Source organism: Symsagittifera roscoffensis, chromosome 6, assembly GCF_963678635.1.
Source record: "Symsagittifera roscoffensis chromosome 6, txSymRosc1.1, whole genome shotgun sequence".
NCBI classification, from domain to species: Eukaryota; Metazoa; Xenacoelomorpha; order Acoela; family Convolutidae; genus Symsagittifera; species Symsagittifera roscoffensis.
In genome coordinates this window covers 42,335,834-42,359,559 of record NC_087067.1, presented here as the reverse complement: position 1 = coordinate 42,359,559, position 23,726 = coordinate 42,335,834, and the positions used below count along the sequence as shown (strand labels likewise).

The 23,726-nt window shown below is 38.8% G+C and overlaps 2 protein-coding genes across 2 annotated transcripts in view; both read left to right on the top strand.

Moving 5' to 3' along the window:
* The window catches only part of LOC134847563 (uncharacterized), a 326,408-nt gene that overhangs the window by 201,243 nt on the left and 101,439 nt on the right, over positions 1 to 23,726 (top strand). The gene's annotated exons all lie outside the window — the stretch shown is intronic.
* LOC134847668 (actin, non-muscle 6.2-like) lies at positions 10,854 to 12,739 on the top strand. The gene is made up of 3 exons (XM_063864831.1): positions 10,854 to 11,084; positions 11,328 to 11,819; positions 11,950 to 12,739. Exons 1-3 carry the CDS (start codon positions 11,015 to 11,017, stop codon positions 12,516 to 12,518), a joined length of 1,131 nt encoding a protein of 376 aa, XP_063720901.1. The 5' UTR covers positions 10,854 to 11,014; the 3' UTR covers positions 12,519 to 12,739.

Sequence of the window (23,726 nt, the reverse complement as noted above, 5' to 3'; positions counted from 1 at the left end):
TCCAGACTATCTGGGTCGTCAGAAACAGGAGTAAGCGGACGGGTGTTAAGTCAACCTTAAACTAGGCACTGATTGCTTTCAAAATCTCCTCAGTCAATTTTCTTGACCCTAAGATTGCATAAAACACGCGCTTACAACTGCGCATCATTCGCTCCCATGCTGCACTTTGATGTGGTGCACTAGGTGGATTATACTTCCACTTAAAGCCTTTTTGTACGAGCGACAGTGGAGTCTCTGCGTTCCAATTTTTGATGCACAGAAAAAACTTTTTTGCGGCTCGTACACAGTTCGTTCCATTGTCCGGCCAAATTATCGAGGGTGTTCTTCGCCTAGAAATAAAGCGCTTGATAGCCATCACACATAAACTTGTGTCCATGGATGGAACCAACTCAATGTGAATTGCGCGAGTCGTTAAGCAAGTAAATAGAAAACCCCAGCGTTTCTCGAAAAATCGACAATCAAATGGTCCAAAATAGCCGACGCCGCAGTTCGAGAACGGTGGCTGGCGGTAACCTAGACGCTCCTCAAAAAGGTAAGAAGGTCAGACATCATTGGAATAGCGGTTTTTGCCTTTCACTTTCTACACCATTCAATGAATATCAATAGCTCTTAGTGCAGATCTAAGGCGTAGTACAACAAATTGCTGATGAATGACGAAACGGATGTAGTCGACGCACTGATGTTCGTGCCAAATGTGATAAAGACGGAGAAAAATCGGATTAAGCGATCGCGGCAATCCAAAAACATTGGATCGCCAGTTTCAAACGCGATTGCGAAGAGACGTTGGATACGACCGATAGATCTAACCAAACCGTTTGGCCCGATAAAAGGCAAATACGATGAGATACGCTCAATGTTTTCGCATGTTTTCGAATTGCTAAATGCTTACATTTAGCTGGGTTGACTCTAACTGCGGAAGTTGCTAAAGTTTTTCCTCTGCAATGACAAGTTCTGCTGGATCAATTATGCGCTTATCTGAGGATCTGAAACGTCTTTCTTTAGGTGAGAGTCTCAACATATATGCGATCAGCCGCTTTATCTTGGAAAACGAGGAGCTGTACTCTTCCCAGGGGAAGACAAAATCAGTCGAAACTGCAGTGCACGGAAAACTTTAAGAGACCTCTAAATCCTCACTCAGATCGCAGACCGGACCATCAAGCCAGTTTTCCTCAGTAACTTCCCTGTTTGAATTGCAAAGCCAATCAGAAACTTTCAAAAAGAAAAGCTCGTTGACCCAACTGCTTTGCTTGAGGGAGTCAGCAAAAAGACCTCTAGTTTCGGTGTCAGCGTGGTTGTCTCCACTCAAAACATGGAGGCAATGGCCAATTTATGTTGACTTCAGAAAATTGGCTACTCAATTGGCTACAAACACTGACTGTTTGCTTGTCGAGTTCAACAACTGAAGGACTGTAGTGCTATTAGTCCACATGAACACTTTAGAAATACTCAGTGTCAGAGCTTTCTCGATATCATGTTTCAGACGAGTAGCAAGAATGCAGCTTGAATTTCCAATTTCGGAATTGAAAACACATTCATTGTGACTACTCTTGCTTTACCGAAGACAAACGCAAATTGGCATTTGGAAAAGGTGTTTTTCTGAGCGCGATGGATTACTACAGACCAGAAAACGTCCAAAGAGCTATCACCGAACATATGAAGTTCAACCTCATCTACTGGAAAGTCAAAATAGCAACGAGGCATTGTGAGCTGCCCTAAAGAAGCCAAGCCGGAATACAATTCAGTGAATCTGCGGCACAACTCATTTGGCAGTGGGTCGTCCCACTGTTGACCACTCAATCGTCAGATATCTTCCCCTAGCAAACGTGCACCTACGATATAAGGGGTGACAAGACCTATGGGGTCAAACACTGAGGACACAAAACTAAGAACCGATCGCTGTGTAACAGAGTCTTTGAGTTCGCGGTTAACGCCTCTGCTCACGAAAAAACGTAATGAAGACGTGGTCCCATTTGATACCAAGAACACGTGATGCCGTTTCCGGATTAATCGCAGCGGTAAAAATTTCCTTACTGTTGTTAGCGCTGGTTTTAGGGGGATTTAGATTCAAGGACAAATTGGGAACGTTGCAAAAAAAATTTTTGTAAGAATAATCCCACTCAACTAAAACAGTTCATTTAAACTGTGACTAAACGTTAAAGCAGTTTCCGGATTTTTTGCAGACCTAAAGTAGTCATCATTGTGAAAATTGTTTAGCACGACGTAAGCGGCTTCGGGATAGTGATCTTGGTTGTCAACGGCTGTTTGGCAAAGAGCATAGTTAGCACATGTCGGAGATTATTTAGCTTCAAACATATGCCTTGTATTTTGAAATGCACTCACATCTGATGTGGGGCCTTTCCGCCACAAAAGTTGCAAGAAATGTTGATTGCTTTCTAGTAACGAGACCTGCATAAACATGCCTTCGATATTTGCAGAAACTGCGTATTTGTAATGTAGGAAGCGCATTAAAACAATTAACGCGTTTCTGCAGCAGATCTGGTTCGACATGAAGCGAGTTATTGAGTGTTTTGCCGTGAAACTTGGAGGCACCGTTCGAAACGCGCCGAACTTTGCCGGGTTTGTTCGGGTTTAAAATTGGGTGGTGCGGAACGTACCATGCTCGATCCGAACGGAGTCGTGAGCGCTAACGGGGACTACGTAACCCTTCTCTACATCACCTGGGATATCTGATGCGTATTGAGTTTTCAGGCTTAAATCTTTCTCTATACGCTTTTCAAGAGACTTAAACTGGACCAACGAAGCGTAAAAGCTACCGGAAGATGAATGTTGTCTTCAACCCAGAGCAATCCGACAATATAACGGCTGGCATCATGAAGCGTGGTAGTATCGAGAATTTTTTGAGCACATTTATCAGCTGCGGAACGGAGATCAGCTTCTCTTAACGTGCCATATGGTTCTAGCTCGTACCATTTCTTGACATGGTCGGCAAGTGCTACGTCTTCATAATTGTGTTTGAAAAAGGTGGAAACCCAGACAATGAGCATACGAACAGCTTGGAAGTATTCGAGAGCCTTAATTGCATGAAAGACATCGTGCCCCAATGTCATCTCAACCTCGGACTAATTGTAGACAATATGTTTAATTGGATGCATAAGTGGAAATTTGTCGTGCAGGATTGGAACGTCAATGATTTCGGAACCAACGCTCAAACTGTCTTTGACAAACGGCGTAATCAAAAATGAGTATTCATGGTAGTCGGATTTGGCAAATACGTTCACTTCGATTTGTTGAGTGGGAACGGATTCCGTCGAATTGAATTCGTTTACCAGAATATCTAGCTTTTTCACACTTAAATTTAAACGCTGTGCAAGACCTGCCGAGACCCATGAGTGGGTACAACAGGAATCACACATAACAAGAGCAGTGGTCATGTCTGTGCTTGAACCTATTTGCAATCGAAGCACAGGAAGGTGTCTTGTGAGTTTCTCGTAAGACGGCGACCTGGCTACGGTTAATGACAAAGTTTGCGGTTTATTCCTGTTCGGCTAGGAGGTATTTTTTGAACTTGAATGGCTTGTGTTTTTGCTAATGTTATTCTCCTTGTTTCCAAGCCTTGCGCTGAAAACTTTCTCAGCACCATGCATCAAGACATTATGGCTGTTTTCACAAGCAGACTTAATGCATTTGCGGACTTTAGGGCATATCCCGAACAGGTGGTCACGTTGCAAGCAAGTAAAACACAACCTATTTTGCGCGGGGAACTGAGCACGTTGGGTTGTGGTCTTTTCCTTAAAAACAGAACAACTCCAGAGTGGGTGTTTACCCTTACACTTTAAATGATTTTTTTTGATGCAGTGGCAAAAATTTTTGTGAGTGGTTTATGGAAACCAGTCTTTGAAGTTTTCTCAGGTCGTGACCTATTCTGACTGAGACGCATAAGTTCATGTGCCTCAGCTTTGTCACGGAGCCAGTCATTGAAATCTAAAACGGCTGGCTGTCTACAACATCTCTGTACAGAGTGAAGAGACCCCGATTCTTTCATGTTCGGAGACAATTTTGAAGTGACTTGATTCAAAACGGATGTACTCTTCAAGTCGTACTCATCGCCGAACAATTTTAAAACAGCGACGAGACTTGATGTGCAGGAAGCGAAACTATAAGGCTTTCTCAATTGAGAATTTTGAGATGGGGTAAATTTGAAAGTTTTCCGAGATGAGCCGCTACAATCGTTTGTAGCTGTCCGATTTCCTCTCCAGAGTTTTCAAAGCGTCCTTGTAGAATGTTCCTTTGTATCCGAATTCAGCAATTGCTTTCTTCGTTTCGCCTGAAACGAGTGTTTTTAGATATGTCAGTTTGACATCATTACTCATAACTTTTGCTTCGATTGCATTTTGAACTGATCAAATCACTCAGGCCACCGCGGCGACATAGATTTCCGTCGAAAGAAGACAATTTCCACTCAGACAAGGGACCCTTTTGGCTTAGTGTCAAGATTTCAGCTAGATCTTGGTTAAGGATTGGTTTACTGCCAGAAGACGTAATTTGCCCAAATTGTTCACACTCATTTTTATAAGGCGCCGTCAACGGTTTCCAATAGCTAGCAGCATCTACAGCATTAGGATTATCGACATAAAAAATTCTTCCTCCGCTAGAGAACGGCTGAACATTCGATGGTTGTGTGACATAATATGGGCTAGGGGGAATGTGACTGTTGAAGAATTGAGGGGACCAACGATAGTGGGTAAAGTGGTTGGTACACAGCATTAGCAGAAGTATTTGGGGAAAAAGTTTGCTGAGCAATGGCCATTGAGCTAGTCCGGATATTGCACTGATGAAAAATATTCTGCATCAAACGGTTGTAGTTGTTTAAATTGGTCAAAATTAACTGTTTCTGCGGCTCATACGTACTATTTACATTTGGATTCGGCAAGCTGACACTTGTATCTGACCTATGAGGGACGTTAACACTCTGTGAGTTTGCATCAGTTTTTTCGAAATAAATAGCATTTGCGTGAGAGTTATGAATCATCGTCAGAGTTCTGCTAAAAGGCTGTTCAATACTTGAAATTGACGAGCACTCAGAGGCAGGTTCCAGGTTGACACTTTGGACGGGTGCCACGGGCTGAACTATTTCCTGACCTGGGAATTGAGTGTTCACCCATCTTCTTGTCCTGTCTTCCTCCGTTTGGTTCTCCTGAACGGCCATTGCCAATTTCGACCTGCTACGACAAAACCCACTAATTTCTGAAGATTTTTGCAATTATTCAGCTTCTTCGATAGTTGCTTGTTTTTAACGAATTTTTTTAAAAACCACATCGAGTTCAAGTTGACCCTTCATCGAATGAAGCTGGATCTCTTGCTTTTTCAAACGAAGCTTAGCCTCTGCCTCGCGTTCAACTTCCACGCGTCTAATTTTTGCAAGAGCTGCTTCCCTTCGACGCTCAATCGAAGTCATCGAAGCAACCTTAGAACGCTGTTGAAAGGGTTTCTTGGAACGTATAGATTCGCTTGGCGTCGGGGTTCGCGCAGTTGCTATCTGGTCCTCTTGAGTTTTAGTTTCAAAGTAAATTTTGCCAGATCTAATACATCCTGATTTTTTGCAGTGATAGATCCTAGGTAAAACACAAGTTTGTTTATGGTTCCAGCTGGGTTGTTTGTGTGCATAGGCAAAGATTTAAGCATCAACTTTCCCTATAATTTTTTGTAAACAATTGCTAGATTTTTCCATGTACATTTCAAATTTAGCTGGTCAATCATTCGCACTTTTATACTCTGTATTTTGGTATTGTATTCAGAAGAAATTGTTTCCAGCTCTTTCCTGGAATGATAAAAACTGTTTGGTTTCTGGCCGAGGTCAAACTCCATTTTGAAATGTTTGTATTTTTTTTTGTTTTTTTTTTCAAGTAGAGCAAAAAAAATTAGCGTCGATGGACGGAATCAAATTTAATTCATTTCAAGTAGCCGCCTTTTAACGAACATGAGAATCTTCGCAAGACTCCTACGACTCTCGTTGCCTACGGACAACAAACTTCGAGACTGAACTTAAAGATGAATTTAACTTTTGAAAAAAAAATTATGATTTATTAAGTGCCTAACACTGTTGTCATTTGCGAAATTTAATTTTTATCTGCTTTCTTTTTCCTCGAACTTGGTTGACGGTTTTTAATTTTATTGATAAGCTCGGACAGATTGGGGAAATAATGACGAATGATTCTCAAGTTTTTGATTTCTAAAATTGCCGGAGGATGAATTAATTTAAATTTTACGAATTAATTCATTGTCGTTAGCTTTTCTGTTTGAGAGTAAAAGTTTGGTCACATCAAGGGTTAAAATTCCTATTTCGACTAAACTTTTATAATTATTTGGGGTCTCTAGACGGTGTACGTAAATAATGAGTGATATTTTGTTTTTATATTCTTTCAAAATTTCAATTAGATTTTCTGGTGTAAATGGGTTATCGTTGTTTGATCTATGCTTTCTCAAAAAATTAATTATACAATCTTACCAATTTATATTGTTTTTCTGTATCGTACATTTTGGGGAATTGCTTAAAAGATATTTGACAGTCTTTTGTCGGTTATTTGCATTCAAAAAAAAACTTAAACCTGAAATTGCTTTGAAAGTGTCGTCAAGGCGTTATTGTAGAGTTATTGGTAAAGTATTTATGGAGTGATGGAGAGAACTTCCAGCACTGATGAACACCATTGACAGTGATAAACGATACGGTTGTTTTAATGGCAATCAACTTAAGGAGTCTCTTGTTGTAAAGTCGTCACATGTATGTGAAAACAAAAATTATGACAAAAATAACTTTATGAACCTTTGGCTGAGGGCTTCTATGGTTCTACTAAGGCTTCGGCTCAGTACTATCTAAATTAACGCGTACGGTTTATCGGTTAAACTTAACGACGCTACGGCGAAACTGTTGTAGTAATTGTAGCGGCGATATGCGGCCGAAAACGGGGCGAGCCGAGCAAATTTTTAAAAATTATCCAACCACTGGAGGAAACCGAGGTAGGAATTCACTGGCTCGACACGATTGACGGTTTTAACAGTTGTACGTGCGAGACGATAACGGTGTTTTCCGGCTTTGCCCTAAATTCGGGCAAGAAAAAACTTTGTGTCAAAATTTTTGGGTTCGAGACTCTCCTGGGGTACTAGGGTACTGCTTATGAACTAGGTTTAGGTATCTAGTACGGTCTTAATCGGTTTAAAATTAACAACATTGTATGAAATTTTGAAGCAAAATTTAAAATCTACAGATCCTAATAATGACGAAAGAAACTACCAATCATGGCACTTATAGGTCACGTTATAGCACAATTTGTTTAAGAAACGGACAAAAAGAGGTTCGATCTTACAAGGTAGGAAGGACAGCTAAATAATGCCTGGTTCTCTTGAGCTTGACTGCAAGCTTTCGTCTAGATGCCGATTTCAACCAATTGGACTTTCGGTCGATTGCGCGTTTCTTACCGCATGTACTTTTGGCGTGGTGAAAGTATCATCATTTCTTCATAAAATTGGGTTATCAGCAACAATGATTTGTTCATTAGAAAGTCCTCACCTCGCCATCTCAGTTGTACTTGGTGCAAACGAACGATTCACTCAAACGTACTTTTTTTCAATTAATTTCTTGAGTGCAAATAATAGGGAAAAGCTGGGGTTCGGCAGGAAGATATCTTGATTCTCGAATTTGTGAGGTTTCTGTTGCCCTGTTGAAACTCCCGAGTCGCGGCACCAAAATATTCTGCACAGTTCATAAAGTAAAAACAAAACAGAATCGGTTTTAAATCCACGAAATATGATCGAAATATTGTGAGGACATTAAACGTATCAAGCCAAAAAAGTGGGGTTGATCATACGCTGATAAGGTGATTTGTGATTTTCACAATGAAATCATATTCTGTTCACGCAGTTGAAATAACAGAAACTCAATTGCAAACCAATTTTGAACCAATTAAAAATTAGCCTTTTATGTTTTATCAGGTTCGGCTCAAATAGGGTTCTCAAATGAAACGACTTAGGTGAGAATCGAACCCACGCCGAACTCCCCAGAACGCACTATGTATACGCTGGGCTATATAGCTGTTTTTTACAAGAGACTACACTGGTTTTATACTATACTTTCAACTTAATGCTATGTAGTATTAACAGAAAAAAAAACAATTAAATATCATTCGCGTGCATTTAGCAGCTGATCGATTGGGAAACAAAAGTATATGTCAAGTTTATTACTAGGTTTCCAAATCGAGCAGCTGCTTAATGCACGCGAGTGGTTCTTAGTTCACTCGCTTTCGCGCTTTCATTTTCAACTCAAAATTTGAATTACCAAATTTATTCATTTAGGGGGGGGGGCACAATTTTGTTTTCGGTGCTTTGCCCACAAGTTTTTCATCCATTCGGTCCTTTGCGCGTGAGAATTGTCCCCTAAGAGGACGCTACACGCAATTCTCAACGTTTTGGGAGGGTTCTCATGCTTGAGGGACCGAATGCTGGAAAAATTTCAACCAATCATAATCGCTAGGGGTTCCTGTTGGCTAAATGCTTTTCTCAAAAAAATCGAAGTCAATATTAACCGAAAATGTATTAAATCAGAGGAAAATAATCAAAAATATTACAAATTGCAGGTTACAACCGTAATAATATTCAGATGAACATCAAGATTTATGAGTTCAAGTCCATAAGAATTTTTCATTTTTGAAAACTCATCTGCTTTTTATCTAATCGGTCAGTATTAACACTTATGGCCTGGATTTTTTTTCTTACTTTGAGATTTTCGCGATTAACTTTGAGATTTTGAATACTTAATTCTGATTGGCTGAAAGTGAGCTAAAATTAATTGCAAGCATTCTGTCCCTCAAGCATGAGGGACGCCACCTCAACATTTTTTTCTTTACTTAGGAAATCTGGATCTACTTAACAATCTCCCCCCTTTCAAGAAAGAGGGGGAGATTCTTTAGTTGGTACAATAGGGGGGGGGGATTGTTAAGTAGGTCCCCAGGGATCAACTTAACAATCTCCCCCCCCCCCCCCCCTCCCTTTCTTGAAAGGGGGGGGGGGGATTCTTTATTAGGTACAATAGGAGGGAGATTGATTAGTAGATCCGTCTAAATTTGAAATGTTTTTGTTGGACGATATCATTGGGATGTTAAAACTGAAACTCAGAAAAAAACTTGTTTGAATAAAAGTGAGGTCTGCGGAAATAAACAATCAAAAATGATAGAATTAATTGCAAAAAAGAAGCAATTTTGAATACTCAATTCTGATTTGCTGAAAGTGAGCTAAAATTAATTGCAAGCATTCTGTCCCTCAAGCATGAGGGACGCCACCTCAACATTTTTTTCTTTACTTAGAAAATTTGGATCTACTTAACAATCTCCCCCCTTTCAAGAAAGAGGAAGAGATTGTTATGTAGATTACTTGCAGCTGATTTTCGACCAATCATAATGCAGTAAAATTCGAATTTACATACAACGCTTTAGCGCGAATTTACTGTTTCTATTTACAGGAGTGGAGATTCTTTAGTAGATACAATAGGGGGGGGGGGAGGGGAGATTGGTAAGTAGATCCGAAATTGTAACCCCATGAAATCGAACTGCTTATTTTACATGAAATAACGCTAATGGATCAAGGTAAGATCCTCACCCCATTGTTCATTTTAATTTAAATGCTCTATTTTAAATGCTTTATTCTGATTGGCTGAAAATTCGAACTCAGAACCAAGTTAACATCCTCCCCCCTAAATGGAATTGGGGGGGGGGGGGGGGGGGGGGGGGGGGAGGATGTTAACTTGGTCCACGCTAATTTGTCGTCTTAATGTCCTGCCGTCTCATTCACCTAGCAACGGGTAGTCGGGACTTTCGGGGCTTTGGTCTGATATAAATGATATACGAGCAGTGCTATCTTCTTTTAAAGTCATCTACTTTTATAGTAGTTATGGGCCGCATCATAGAGACCAGCTTTTTTCTTCAATTAATAGTTCCTCGAAAAAAGATTACTTCAAGAACAATTGCTTGCATCAATAACGATAATTGATTTAGCAGCTGGCAATTAATTTTTGACCACTCCTCAACGGTGGCTATCCAAATACCCTGTTCCTCTCCCGGATGCGAGTAATCTTGGGGTTTTTCCTTCCCTCCCCCAAATTTTTATTAGTAAAGTTTTCGTTCACATTGTCCGATTGTTGCACATTGTCACATTGTTGGAATGCTGTCTTAGCCCTGTCTCAAACATAAATCTTCTTGTTTATCTTATCGTTATATCACCAACGATGCTAATGTCGGATTCTGGAGAGCCGTGTTTAGATAGTCCTGTAAAATGTTCATATCCAACATTTCGACCGCGTTCGGCTCTTTTTCCTTTTCCCTCCCACCTGCAAATTTTTACATGTAAATTTGTTGACCACATTGTCCGATTGTTAATTTACATACAGACCAATATGCCACGACAAACATATTTGATCTTCGTACTTAACCTCGTAAAACCACTCGTTACACTAATAAGTTGAAACTGGAGTGAGGTGCGGGAAAAGGCAGAAGAGCCCCTCGTTCATCAACTTTTTCCTCTCTCAAAGAAACAAATTGAGATGAAACTTTTAAAATATCCTGGTTTCTTTATTTGAATTCTCTTATTTGTTATTTTTTCAGTCATTCATTGTATTTTACATTTCGCTCGCCGTATTATTTAGTTCACTTTCACAACGTTATAACCTTTTTGGTTCACTTTCTCAACATTTTAACCGACAAAATGGATTGAATTGAATTCTTTATGCTGCAGTTCTAATTTTATCACTTGCAAATAAGGAAATGGGAGCGATGTGCATTTATGCGTAATTCGCTGAAAGTCTTCATCATATCGCTGCGATTTCCTTTTAAGGAAAGACTTGCGCCTTTGCTTCATGGAATTAGAGCTGCATTCAAAGAATCGCTTCAAAATAGTACACGAAGATAGAATAAGTCCCACTAAGCATCATTTGTGCAGTTGTATCGCTTTTGAAAAGTTGCTATTTTTGCATTTGAACGAATAACACTCACTTAGAATCCACTAATTCAAAATGTGCGAAGAAGATGTTGCCGCTCTTGTCGTCGACAACGGATCCGGAATGGTGAAGGCCGGCTTTGCAGGTATAACAGAAATTTTGCATAACTCGTGCTTTTCAAATCCACAACCAATTTTTAGTTTTGGACCTTAACTAACTGAAAATCAACTTCGTTTAACATTTTGGGGAAAACGTGAATTTATTTATTCATAAATATCGTTTTTTTTATCGGCTAGAAATTGCGTCGGCTTGGATTGCTCGCAACTAGTTTTGTTTTTTATAGGGCAATGAACCTTCAAAAACTAATGTGAATGATTTCGATTTTCAGGTGATGACGCTCCCCGAGCTGTCTTCCCCTCGATCGTCGGACGACCCCGTCACCAGGGTGTCATGGTTGGCATGGGCCAGAAAGACTCGTATGTCGGAGACGAGGCCCAGAGCAAACGAGGAATCCTGACCCTCAAATACCCAATTGAACACGGAATCGTCACCAACTGGGACGACATGGAAAAGATCTGGCATCATACTTTCTACAACGAACTCCGAGTTGCGCCAGAGGAGCACCCGGTGCTGTTGACCGAAGCGCCTCTGAACCCGAAAGCGAACCGAGAGAAGATGACTCAGATTATGTTCGAGACATTCAACTCGCCAGCCATGTATGTTGCAATCCAAGCCGTGCTTTCCCTGTACGCTTCGGGACGAACCACCGGAATTGTGATGGACTCCGGGGATGGTGTGTCGCATACAGTGCCCATCTACGAGGGATACGCCCTCCCCCACGCAATCATCAGATTGGATCTTGCTGGACGAGATCTCACAGGTAAATATTAACTTTTAATCATCAATCAAACAAACCAGTTCTTAAAAAAGCACCGCACCCTAATTGAGTGCGGACCGAACCCTAGAATCTAATCAACGTTAAAATGGAAAACTCGAATTTATTATTTTAGATTACTTGATGAAGATCTTGACGGAGCGAGGATACTCGTTCACCACCACTGCCGAGCGAGAAATTGTGAGAGACATCAAGGAGAAGTTGTGCTACGTTGCCCTGGACTTCGAGCAGGAAATGCAGACTGCTGCTTCCAGCTCCAGCCTCGAGAAGTCGTACGAACTTCCCGACGGTCAGGTCATCACGATCGGAAACGAACGATTCCGATGTCCCGAGACTCTGTTCCAACCCGCTTTCATCGGAATGGAGTCGGCAGGTGTTCACGAGACGACTTACAACTCAATCATGAAGTGTGACGTCGACATCCGAAAGGATCTCTACGCTAACACCGTGTTGTCTGGAGGTACCACTATGTTCCCGGGTATCGCAGACCGAATGCAGAAGGAGATCTCAGCCTTGGCGCCGCCGACCATGAAGATCAAGATTATCGCTCCTCCTGAAAGGAAATACTCGGTCTGGATTGGTGGTTCGATTTTGGCTTCCCTGTCCACTTTCCAGCAAATGTGGATCTCGAAGCAAGAGTATGACGAGTCTGGACCTACCATTGTGCACCGAAAGTGCTTCTAAATTCGACAACCCAAAAAACAAAAACATGATAGATACACATCCCTAGTTGCTCAAACAATTATCGCGCATTCTTCGTATGAAAGAAATATGTGATCATCTCAATGTATTTTTGAATTCAAAGACAGTGTTATATGTAAAAAAAGTTCGGAAATTACCGGCCTGTGAAAAATGCTCTAAACAGTTGATCTGACCTTTGTACTGAATCTAAACTTGTTTCATTCCTTGTTTTCCAATTAAATCAAAGTTGACCCACAAACATTTACCAACTCATCTTGATGAAAAGCAGCTTTGTATTTAACAAAACCTAAAATTGAACAAAAATAAAGGCAGGATGAATCACATAAAAGTCTGGATCTTTTCTAGAATTTTCTCTTCGGCGGGTTCGAAAATTTGATCATGATGATCGAAAAAAATTTATATCAAAGAATTCTCAGCGCTTTTGATGAATAAAGAAGCTCAGTTAAAAGGTTGGGCCGTATAACAGGAAGGACCCAAAATTAGAAACGATTTACCGATAATTGAAATCATTCTATCACTCAAACCTGAACGAGGATCGCGGAGGCATTTGAGCCAAACATTCAAACAACAGGCACTAAAAGCTTAAAGCACTTGCAACACAGCAAGTTATATGAAAAGAAGAAACACTGTAAAACTAGAATAGACTGTTACTGTCTAAGTTGCATTGAATATTCCGATAATAGTCTTTAAAAATCTAGATTTTTGAAAATTGTGCAGCATTTTCTGCGTGGAGTGACTTGAAAAGAAGGAAAAAGAGCCGAAAAATCATTTCTAAGTTTGCAATTAATTAAAGCAAATAGGAGACATAACTAAAATTTGCTATTTAAGTTTTGGAGGCGGAGCAATAAGCAGATTGATCTAAGAGCAGAATAGGGCCAAGCGCAGAAAAACAAATTTTTTTTTTCTTTTTACTGATTAAAACGGTATTTATAATACAATTATCAGAATCGTCAATAGTATGAAGAAGATGAATAATTTCAAGTTTTCACTAAATTTTTTTTCAAATAAATTGATCAAATTATGCGTAAAATATAGTTTTTTTAATATTTAAAGCGTTTGCCCTAAACGTCCCCAAATCAGATTTGGCCTTTTTAATTAAAATTGATGTGGTTAAATCTAATTGGTGACAGTCCCGCAGTTTCGATCAGTTTGGCTAAAATTATCTGCTAATTTTTATCTGCTGGAAATAATGATTGACACGCCTGGGCCGTGTTACTAAAATTTGTTCGGCTAAAATTACCCAATCAGTTTCGGCAACATAAATTTCAACTCAAGATATAGAAATATTGGTGGCCGGTTTTTTTTAGCATTAAACGGAAATGTAGGTATTTTTGCAGACTTAGAGTGACAGCTTTGTGGCGGTAGAAAAAATTGCGCGTAATCTGGAAATGAGTTTCCATTATTAAGATACTCATTTCATGGTTTCAAAAAGGCTCTGAGCAAAACAAGACTTCTCGTATCAGGGCGAAGCCTTGAATGTTCCGACTGCCTATGCAGGTCTAGGGAGCAGTAATAACTTTTCAAGTGATCGAAACACAAAATAGCATTCAACATCTCCAAAACTAATTTAGTCGAGTAAAATTATAGTTTAAGTATAAATAAACTATGGCCAATAAAAAAATTACTTGAAAGTTACTGTTAATGACCCATAAAAAAGTAAATGACCAATTAAAAAGTTTACTCACCGCAGTGAGTGTATGTAAATAGTTAACGTTCAGCAACCCATGTCGGATGACATTCAACTTTGGAAAAAAATAAACAAACAAGGTTATAAGTTAAGTTTGGACTGGAGTTTATATAGTATAGTCATTATGGGACTGCTTGAGTTTTATAGTTCACGGCGGCCTTTTTCTCTCTATCTCTCCTTTGTTCTTCGTGTGTTGTCTCTTCTTTCTTGATCACGCTGTCTTCTTTACCGTCTTTTATTTCTATCAACATTACTTCAGTAGTTTCCTTGTTTGGGCTATCTACGGGGGAATTGAGATCTATTGTCTGCGTCAGTTTTTCTTTCTGTTTCGGATTTAAAACCTCGAGTAAATTCACGCACGCTTGGAATTCAAGTGATTTGTCCGTTAATCCCATTTCCTGGATTAGGCTTTTTAGGCTCGGTTTTGTATTTGTCGCCGTCGTGCCTGTTGGTGATTCTTTGCTGAATTGTTTTTTCTTCTGGACTTTTTTTCTCAATTATAATGATTGAGACAGGGTTCCCGAGTGCCTTTGCTAGTGTCGACTGACAATTTTTTTTTGATTTTCTGGTCGGTTTGGCGATCGCTATTGGAGGTGTCTTCTTTTGGTTGAGCCGTTTTGGTGACGCTGCAGAGTTTTCCGTAGTTGTTGACGACTCTTTTTCTTCGCTGTTTTTGTTTTGTTTTGTTATCTGTTCTGTCTTTCTCACTTGCTTTTGCTTCCGGAAGCTCATTCCTCGCGCGGGTGTTCTTGATGTTGGTCGACCGCCAGTTCTTTTCCCTGTTGATTTTGCCCGTCTCTTCGTTGGGGTACTTTGTTGTCTTGGTGCCTTGTCTTTGCGTGATAATCTTTTTGTATCCTCCTTGAACATCGGATATTGGGGGCGTTCGGCTGCTCAATGTTTAAAAAACGTAGGTTAGGTCCGGATCTCAGTGCGGATTTGTTTGCGGCAAAATCACTTAGTCTTGAGGGCCTGCAAGGACGGTATATCATAGGGTTAGGGAAGAATGCGAATCCACTAAGTCATAGCAGTCTGGGTTGTTTACCGAATGTTTGGACCCAAGAGGTGCGTAGTGTATAAGTCAAAAAATTTTGTCGATGGTTTTACGATTATGTTCGAATTTTTTGGATCTTTCGGTTTGTTGCTAAGCGTCTAATTTTCCTTGCCATTTGATCTATTTGTTTTTTGATGTTTTTTCTACCGTCTACTGAACTCCCTTATATCTTGTGTTTAGTTCATCCTTATCTATTGCTATCGCTCGTCTGGTTTCAACACCTGGTGATTGCTGTTTTTGGCTTAAGGACGTGATTGCTTCCACCGGTAAGGGTCTGGAGATTGTACTGGGCGTCGCTTGACGGCGAATTCATCCTCTGACACTGTTTTTAGGTCGTACATAACTTCAGCTGGAATGAAATTAGCGGTTGTGTTAGGTTCCGATCTAAACAAGCGTCTTTTGCGTTTTCCCTACTTAGAATTTTAGAAGAGCTATTTGAGGCTAGGTTTGAGAGAAGAGTGTTTGATTTTAATCCCTTGTGAGCTTCAGATAGTGAGATTTTTGTTACTCCGTAGGGAGAGTTCGAAGTGTTTTTAAAATTTCGGCTACGTCCTATGCTAATTTATACGGAGTATTGCTTTTGTCTATTCTCATTATCCCTAATCAACGTTCTAGTGTTTGCATCTTTCTTTCAACTATCTCCTATTGATCTATGATTGTTTACCGGTGCGAAAAGTAGCTTGATGTTAGTAGTGTTACAGAACAGTTGAAACTTTTTGGCTCGAAATGTTCGTGCTTGGTCACTTTTAATCTTCAGGGTACCCCATTATTTGAAGTTGAAACTTTGCATAAAATTTATCTCAAGGTCTGCCGTTGTGTTTGAAGCTACCTGTGTCGTTGGAAACTTTGACCACTGATCAACTGCAACCAATATGTGTGCATCCTTATTAAGTTCATCGGAAATGAATGTTGTTTTCCTATTAGTGGTTTTAGACTCTTACCTTGTTGGGTGCATTGCCGACAATTCTGTGCAGTCTGCACTATGTACGGGTGTATGTGCGGGAACCGATTATGTTGACACAGATCCAAGATAGCTGCTTGTCGGGGATGTGTTAGGTGGATGCTGTCTAACACTATTTGGCGGAGTTGAGTCGGGTTCATCAATCAGTAGGCAGTCCTCTCGCATTTGCAGTCAGTCCCAGAGGTTGTACCAGTATTAACCGTTGGAGATCTTTATCGCCTCCTAATTGCGTTTCTTGACAAAATTGAGGAGTGGTTGCAAGTTTCTATTTTCTTAGTGGCGACGGCGATGATTTTTATTCCGAGGACTTTCTGTAGTTTCCCCCTGAAAAGCGGCGTGTTTCTTCCATTTCTGTATTAGTCTCCTGTTCGAGTGTTGCGACCAGCCTTTCCGTGATTGATTCATGACTGACTTCTATTTGTGTTTTTCCATAATTGGGGGTTCGATGTTGGCTAGCAGCTCATCCTGACTGCACTGTGTTGGGTCCACGCGGTTCACACAGTGCTCGTACGTTTCGTGTACTTCTTTGGAGAGTTCAGTTTCTACTGATGATGAGATCGTGAAATTCTCTATCAACGAAATGTGCGTGGGTTTTCGTTTTTTGTTCTCTTCGGCAGTTGTTTCTCGATGCTGTTAGTGTCGTCGCTAAAAATATTTTTCGGAAATAGCTATTGTTTTTTGGATGGGCCCATTAGTAGCTCTCTAGCGTCCTTGACTTCCGGCTGTGGGGGTATTTGTGGAGTTAGTATGTTGTCTGTCGTCTGACTTTCATTTGCAGTTGTCACTGTTTTTTGGCGATGTCAGCATAGATCTGACAAGCTCTCCTCACATCTGACTTGACTTGTCCTGCAATTTCGGTCCTTTTCTGCTTCTGGCGTCGAGGGTGGTCACATCCCCCGGGAGAAAACGACTTTCCCATATAGATTTATAGATATTTTTATAGATTTATAGATATATAGATTTATAGATATTTATAGATATAGATATTTTTCCCATATAGATAATATCTGAAGTGTTCGATGGTCCAAACTACCCCCTAGTAATTCAAGTTCGTTTACTGAGTACATTTCTTCTAGCGAGTTTTAGAATTGTGACGCATAAGCTATTTCCACCCAACCGTCCTTGGAATTTCGCTCTAATGCTGCCCTTAGCCTGATGTTGATGCATCTCAAACCACGCGGGTTTCTAAATTTTGATTAAAAGGTTTATTTTGTGTTATGTCTGAGAGTAGTCTTAGGATGTAATTGAATGCTACTTTCTAATCAGGTGTCCAATCGAGTGATTTATTCATTTTTGTTTTTCAGGAATGTGCGCAGTGCGGCAGCGGTTTGTGCTAGACGAGGAATATACCGTGTGATATGGTGTTTTGAGCCCATGAAACTTTTTAGTTGTTTGAGTTTTTTGGTGGGGTTTATTTTTTACTTGCTTTTGATACAAAACCACTCATATTTTCTGAATGAGTGGTTTTGTATCCCCGCTGTTAATGTTATATCCTAACCACTCAACCTGTTAAAATGTGTCAATTGAGATTGCTTGCGAGCTTTTCCTCACCCAGTTTCTATAAAACTGTCTTTATTTTTTCTTTGTGTAGCTCGAGTGACCCTTTTAGTCACTATTAAATTGTCGTCCAAGTAGGCATTAAAAATTTTGCAGTTTGTGAGTGCCAAATTGACTGCACTTTAGAAATCTGGCGGCATATCTGTTAGGCCTTAGAATCTTGTCTGGAATTGATAGGTCACGGTGGCACTGCCTCCAATAAGAGGAAATTGCCTTGCTCTCTACTCTGTTCATCCAAAACGATTAGGTCATGCGTACCGTAGGTCATGCGTTAAGAAAAATGTTTGGTGATTTGTATCTGATTTTATTACTTTTTTGCATTATATACCAGAAAAAAAATCTATGTTTGACTTCGATTTTCATTTCTGTGGATGTTGATCTTTTTGAAATCCACTGCCAACTTTACTGTTTGGTCCTTTTTTACAGTTATCACGAGCGGCCTGATAAATTGTTTTCCCAACAATTATCCAGTTTGATGATGTGTTTTTGCTCGAACAGTTTGCTTCGCTCTTTTTCAACGCTTTCTTGTAAATTTATGGGGCTCCTACGTCCCTATGTCCTTTTTGCTGAATAGGAATTGCGTTTTTTATGAAATGTGTTCGCATTACGTGGTTTATAGATTTTTCTTTTCTCATAGACAATTGTTTAAAATTATCTTTAACCCACTGTTTCACTTCGGGGTTTTGTTCTTCCGCTTCTTTTATACTTAGCATTTGGTATTGTTTTGGTTTTTATTGTATTAATCTTGTGCCTATTTGGGGTAGTAGGTTTCTACCTACTATGTTCACTTTTTGGCCATCCACTATTATGAATGCTGCTCATTGTATTGTCCCTCCCCCGGATTTTAGCGCATTTATTAGTTTTTATTTGGAAATGATAAATTCGCCGTTGTAACATGTTAGATTTTTTGCCGCGTTTATCGGTGGGATATTTTTAAATATCGTCGATTTGTCATTTTTCTGAAATCTGACTGGTTTGTTTTCGTTTAGAAAAGAAATTAGGCTTCCCGAGTCGGCGATGGCAAATATGATCTCCGTGTTTGTTTTCAGTTAAAGAATTTGTCCGTATAGATCATCATCGGTCAAGTCAATTGAGTTCTTCACCTTGAACACCTCAGCTATTGCCATTACTAAAAAGTTATCCTGTTGGAACTTTTCCCAATAGTTAGTGGACGTAAATTCCGCGAACGCAACCGGATCTTTTTCTGTTCTCTTGTTGTTCCTTTCATTTTATTTTGCTGCTTTTCATTTCTTTCTACTAGATAATTAACGTTTGTAGACCGGCATACTTTCTCAAAATGCCCCCGTTTGGCGCACTTTGAGCAAATTTTGTTTCTGCTGGGAACGATTGTTTTGGTTTGGGCCAAATTGTCTGCGGCACTTATAATATTGCTTTTGTTGTGCGCTATAAGGTTGTTGATGGCCCCTCGTATTTTATGTTCCGTGTGTGCCATTTTGTCGTCCATGAAATCCGCCACGGCTTTTTTGTGCATACTGTTGGCTGGCAGGGCCGCCTCTACCTCGCGATTTAATATAACTCACTGGTCCTTGTTTCATGGTTGCTGTTCAATCAAATGAATTTGTTTTCATGATTCGACTGTGTTTAATTTTTTTTCTCGACTTGTTGTAAAATCAAATGCATCTTGTGTGCATCGTGTTTCGGCTAATTGCTCTCATCGATTTTTTTTCTTTATTCATATGGGCAGTAAACATGTCCCGAATCCACTCGTCTTCCCTATCTCCGCAATCAGCGCGCGACGTTTTTTTTACGAGGTCAGCGTGGAATTGTTCTAAGGTTTCGTTTTTCAACTGTTTGAAGCAATTGAAGTTATATCTTTCGAATGATAAAATTCTTGTTGTGTTGAAGTTGTCCTCCAGTATCGTCATAAGTTCTCGCGTTGTTGCATTGTGTAGGTCCAGGCTTGGTCTTTTCTGTTGTACTTGGAGTTGGCCTTCTGCGCCGAGACATAGAAATAAATAATTCCGGACATTCGCATCAGCCTCGTCCCACGGCAAAGAGTTTTATAGTGCACCTTTCTCTCTTGCCTTCTGGACTCTGTTTTCCCAACCAACTCACTTTTCTTGATTTTGTACATCTCGATTTTTTGCTTTTCTGTTTCGCCGGATAGTTCGCGTTCGCATATGCGTTCTGGTGGTTCGACTAATGCCGGTTTGAATCTATCTAGGTTTCTGACTTCTATTCCATCTTTTGTGAATACGGCCATCTCTAGTATAGCTGCCCATTTGAACCACTCTAAAGGTGGTTCTGCCGACGTTTTTTCCCAAAATGGGTTGATACCTGAAAGATCTTTCAAACTTGACCGTATATAAACGTAAAAATGATCCAATTGATTTTTTGATTTTGTGTACTTCAACTTCTTCGGAAGGATTTTTTTCCTCAGACTTTTCAAGTTTTTAAGTTTTGGATCACTTCAATGGGGAGAAAATGGAGAAAAATAAAAACTTACATAGTAACAATTAAGAAATATATAGAAAAAATTCCAGCAGCAAAGAAAAAAATATACACAGAATCGAAGCGGAGCATCACTTGCAATACAAAAATAAATGGCAAACTTTAAAACAAAATATTAGGTTTTCCCAAAAATTGATAAAAAACTATCAATATAACTCAGATGGTCAATTTATTTCAGATATGAAGCCTTGTTTGATTATTTTAGACACTTTTGTTATCAGACGCATAACTTACTGGAAAGTTTTAAAATTTTCTAAGACCACCATTGTTTAAACAAAGAAAATAGGACTTGAAATGTTAACCAAAACAGGTTGAAATAAATGTTGGCTCAAAAACTCACATGATCGAATTATAATTTGGCGGTTCTGATTAAAATCAAGTAACTAAACGAAAAACATCACAACGATCATAAATCTACAAAAGTTGCTAATTGATAACTGGATAACTGAGATGTTTTGACCCTGGTTGAAATTGTTTGGCCCAATTGAAATGAAAGAAAATGAACTATGAAGCTACAGCAAAACCTATTTTAGAAGAAAATAATTGATTTTTTTCAAAAATATTAACACCAATAAAATTATCAAGTTTTTAGTTGGTGTCGCAAATTTTTCAGTTTAAAATCACTCTCTCTAGCGTGTATCAAAACATTTGAAAACTTCAGTGAAAGTGTTTAAAATTTTTAAGTAATTTCAACAGCAAAACCACGGTTTTTGGTTTCAAGTAGGTTGCGTTGAAATTTATATAGGTGTTGAAATTTTAAGAAAAAAAAATTAAAGTTTGTTCACGCTAAATTTTGGTTTTTTGCTATTTGAGTATTGACTTTTTAAGTTCAGTAACTTCTTTTGTTTAAAGGAAGTGCAACTCGACTATCGAAGAGCAAAAGTGTGGAGGTTACAAAAAAAGTCATAAAATTCTAGCATGGACAATGGTTTTTTTTTATTTTTTGAAAGTCCCAGCGAACTGAAATTTTTTTATTGATCCGGTTTTCCTAATTCGGTTAGTTTATCAACAAAGTCAATCATAAGTTATTCTTGATTTTCAAACAGTTTTGAAGACAAGTCATTATTTCTTTTCTGATTTTTTTTTGCGTTAATAAACTCTTTTCTAGTTGTCTGTTGACTATATTTTGGTAAAGGCAAATTGATAGCATTTTTGCATCGAGCGTAGTGTTACACGAGTTTTATTTTTTCCATTCCAACACACAAAAAAAATGCTCATTTGGGATTTATTATTGCAATAACATTGTCAAATAAATAGCGTATTTTCTCGGCTTTTTTGGTTGGCTAGTGTGTCTGCCTATTGACAAGACACCTCAGAACAGATACAATGATCAATCCCGGCACATAGCGAAACTTTAATTTTAAGGCTTATCTTGATCTTTTCCATGATCTTACGTTTTCTTTTTAGAGTACCTTTTTTTCGATTGTGTTTACCAAGTATGTAGTGTTTTGTTCTTGTTGGTGCTTTATGAAAGTGTGACACATAGGCAAAACCGAGCCACGCACCAATTGCGATGCAACAAAAAGATTAAAAAACATAAAAAGTCGAATTTTTTTTAAAAAAGTTCTTCCAAAATTTAAAATTAAAAAAAAATCATCAATATAACAAAATAGCGATTTATCATTAGGCAGATATCAGTTGAGCTGAGTGTAATGTTCTTGTGACATACTGAGTCAAAACATTCTGTTAGGACATTTTCTGCAGACTAGGTGATTTTCAGATCCAAGCGAAAAATAAAAATTGTTTGAATGGATAAGCTGCAAATTTTACAACGTTTTAAAACATTTTAAAAGTTTTCAAAACAAATATTCAAAATCCAGGGAAAAGTTTAAGAAATTCTGTATAAAGAGTCATTGTGAGTAAGAGACAATGAACGTATCTCAGACTCTTTTATTGGTCGCGATGATTTTTTTTCGTTTATTTGTTAGGAAAAATTTTATGACTCAATAATGCTCAAATTCAGTTTTCCGCAAGATTGACCCGATTTTTTTTAAAAATCATTTTCTTTCCTCTATTAAAAAGAGGGCAACATCCAGTTTCAAAATAAAAAAAAGTTACGAAAATTTTGATCGACTTCTAATATCAAAACTGGATTGGATTTTTCAGACTTTCAGCGAAAGGAAATTTTTTTGATCAGTTTTTATTAAACTGGGTTAAATTCATCAAAATTGTCAATCATTAATTGTTCTTGATTTTCAATCAGCTTTAAAAGCACAAGCCAGTGTTTTTTTCCTGTTTTCTTTTGCGTATATTGACTTTTTTCCAATTGCCTGTTGACTATGTTTTGGCATTTGCAATTTAAAAGCTTTCTTGATTACACCGAAGCGCTAGCGAGTGTGGTGTTATATTAGAGATTTTAATTTTTCCATTCCAATTCGCAAATCAAAATGCTCATTTGGGGAAATTTTTGCTGCAAAAACATTGTCAAATAAAAAGCTTATTTTCTCGGCTTTATTGGTGTCTGGTGTCTGTTAATTGACAAGACAACTTGGAAGACATGCGAAGACTTGCAAATCCTAATCTACTGGTTGGAGGGTCGATCCTGGCACACTGCAAATTTTTCATTTTTAGGGCTTATATTTATCCTTATTATACATTTTTTAGAGCAGGTTTTTTGTTTTCTCGCTAGTTTTTGCGAAGCGAAGCTGTTCGCTGGACTTTAATAGTGTATTTTGCTGGCTTTGTCAATCATACCGAATCAAAATATTCTGCTCATACATTTTGTGCAAACAAGATGATTTTTCGATCACGGCAAAAAAAAGAACTTCTGTAGAAAAGGACGTTGTGACTTACAGGCGAAACCGAGCTACGCACCAATTGCGATGCAGCAAAAACATTAAGAAACATGAGAAGTCGAAAAAGTTATGATAAAAACAAATAGGTTTATCAAAATTTCAAATCAGAAAAATCAACAAGGCAGCGAAATAGCGATTAATAAGTAAGCAGACAACAGTTGAGCTGAAAAAAAAATAATTTTGTGAAAAAAAGCTGTAATCTTTAAAGTTCTCCCCGGATACTGGAACGAATGACACTTGCACTTGAAATGAAAGTTGCTTACAGCAGCACAAACAAAATCCGTGATGTGGCAACTTAACTGTTAACTGACAAAACTTCAGCAGACAATAAAAATTCAGTTCATTTTTAACCGAAAAAAAATTTCAATTGCAAACAAACAGAAAAAAGGCCCGGCCGAGAGAAGAACTCCAGACTTTAGGATGTAAAAGCGACGGCATTACCCCCTAGGCCGATTGGAAAGGACCCTAAGAGACAAAAGGGTCAAATATTGAAAACACAGAGTCAAAGCGATACCACAAAACTAGCATTGCAATCTAGGAGACAGGAAAGAAAAAGAGACCTTCAAACCAAAAGAAGTCACTAATTCCAAGGAAACTAAGCAAAGAAAGAAGAAAAAACAAATACACGAAGCCAAGGCCAGTAGAATTACAAATTGCCAAAAAA

Excerpts from the sequence above, each read along its gene's own strand:
- LOC134847668 (XM_063864831.1), top strand. The coding sequence starts at position 11,015 with ATGTGCGAAGAAGATGTTGCCGCTCTTGTCGTCGACAACGGATCCGGA. Across the intron at positions 11,085-11,327 it reads GGTGAAGGCCGGCTTTGCAG|GTGATGACGCTCCCCGAGCT; the intron begins GTATAACAGAAA and ends TTCGATTTTCAG. Across the intron at positions 11,820-11,949 it reads TGCTGGACGAGATCTCACAG|ATTACTTGATGAAGATCTTG; the intron begins GTAAATATTAAC and ends TTATTATTTTAG.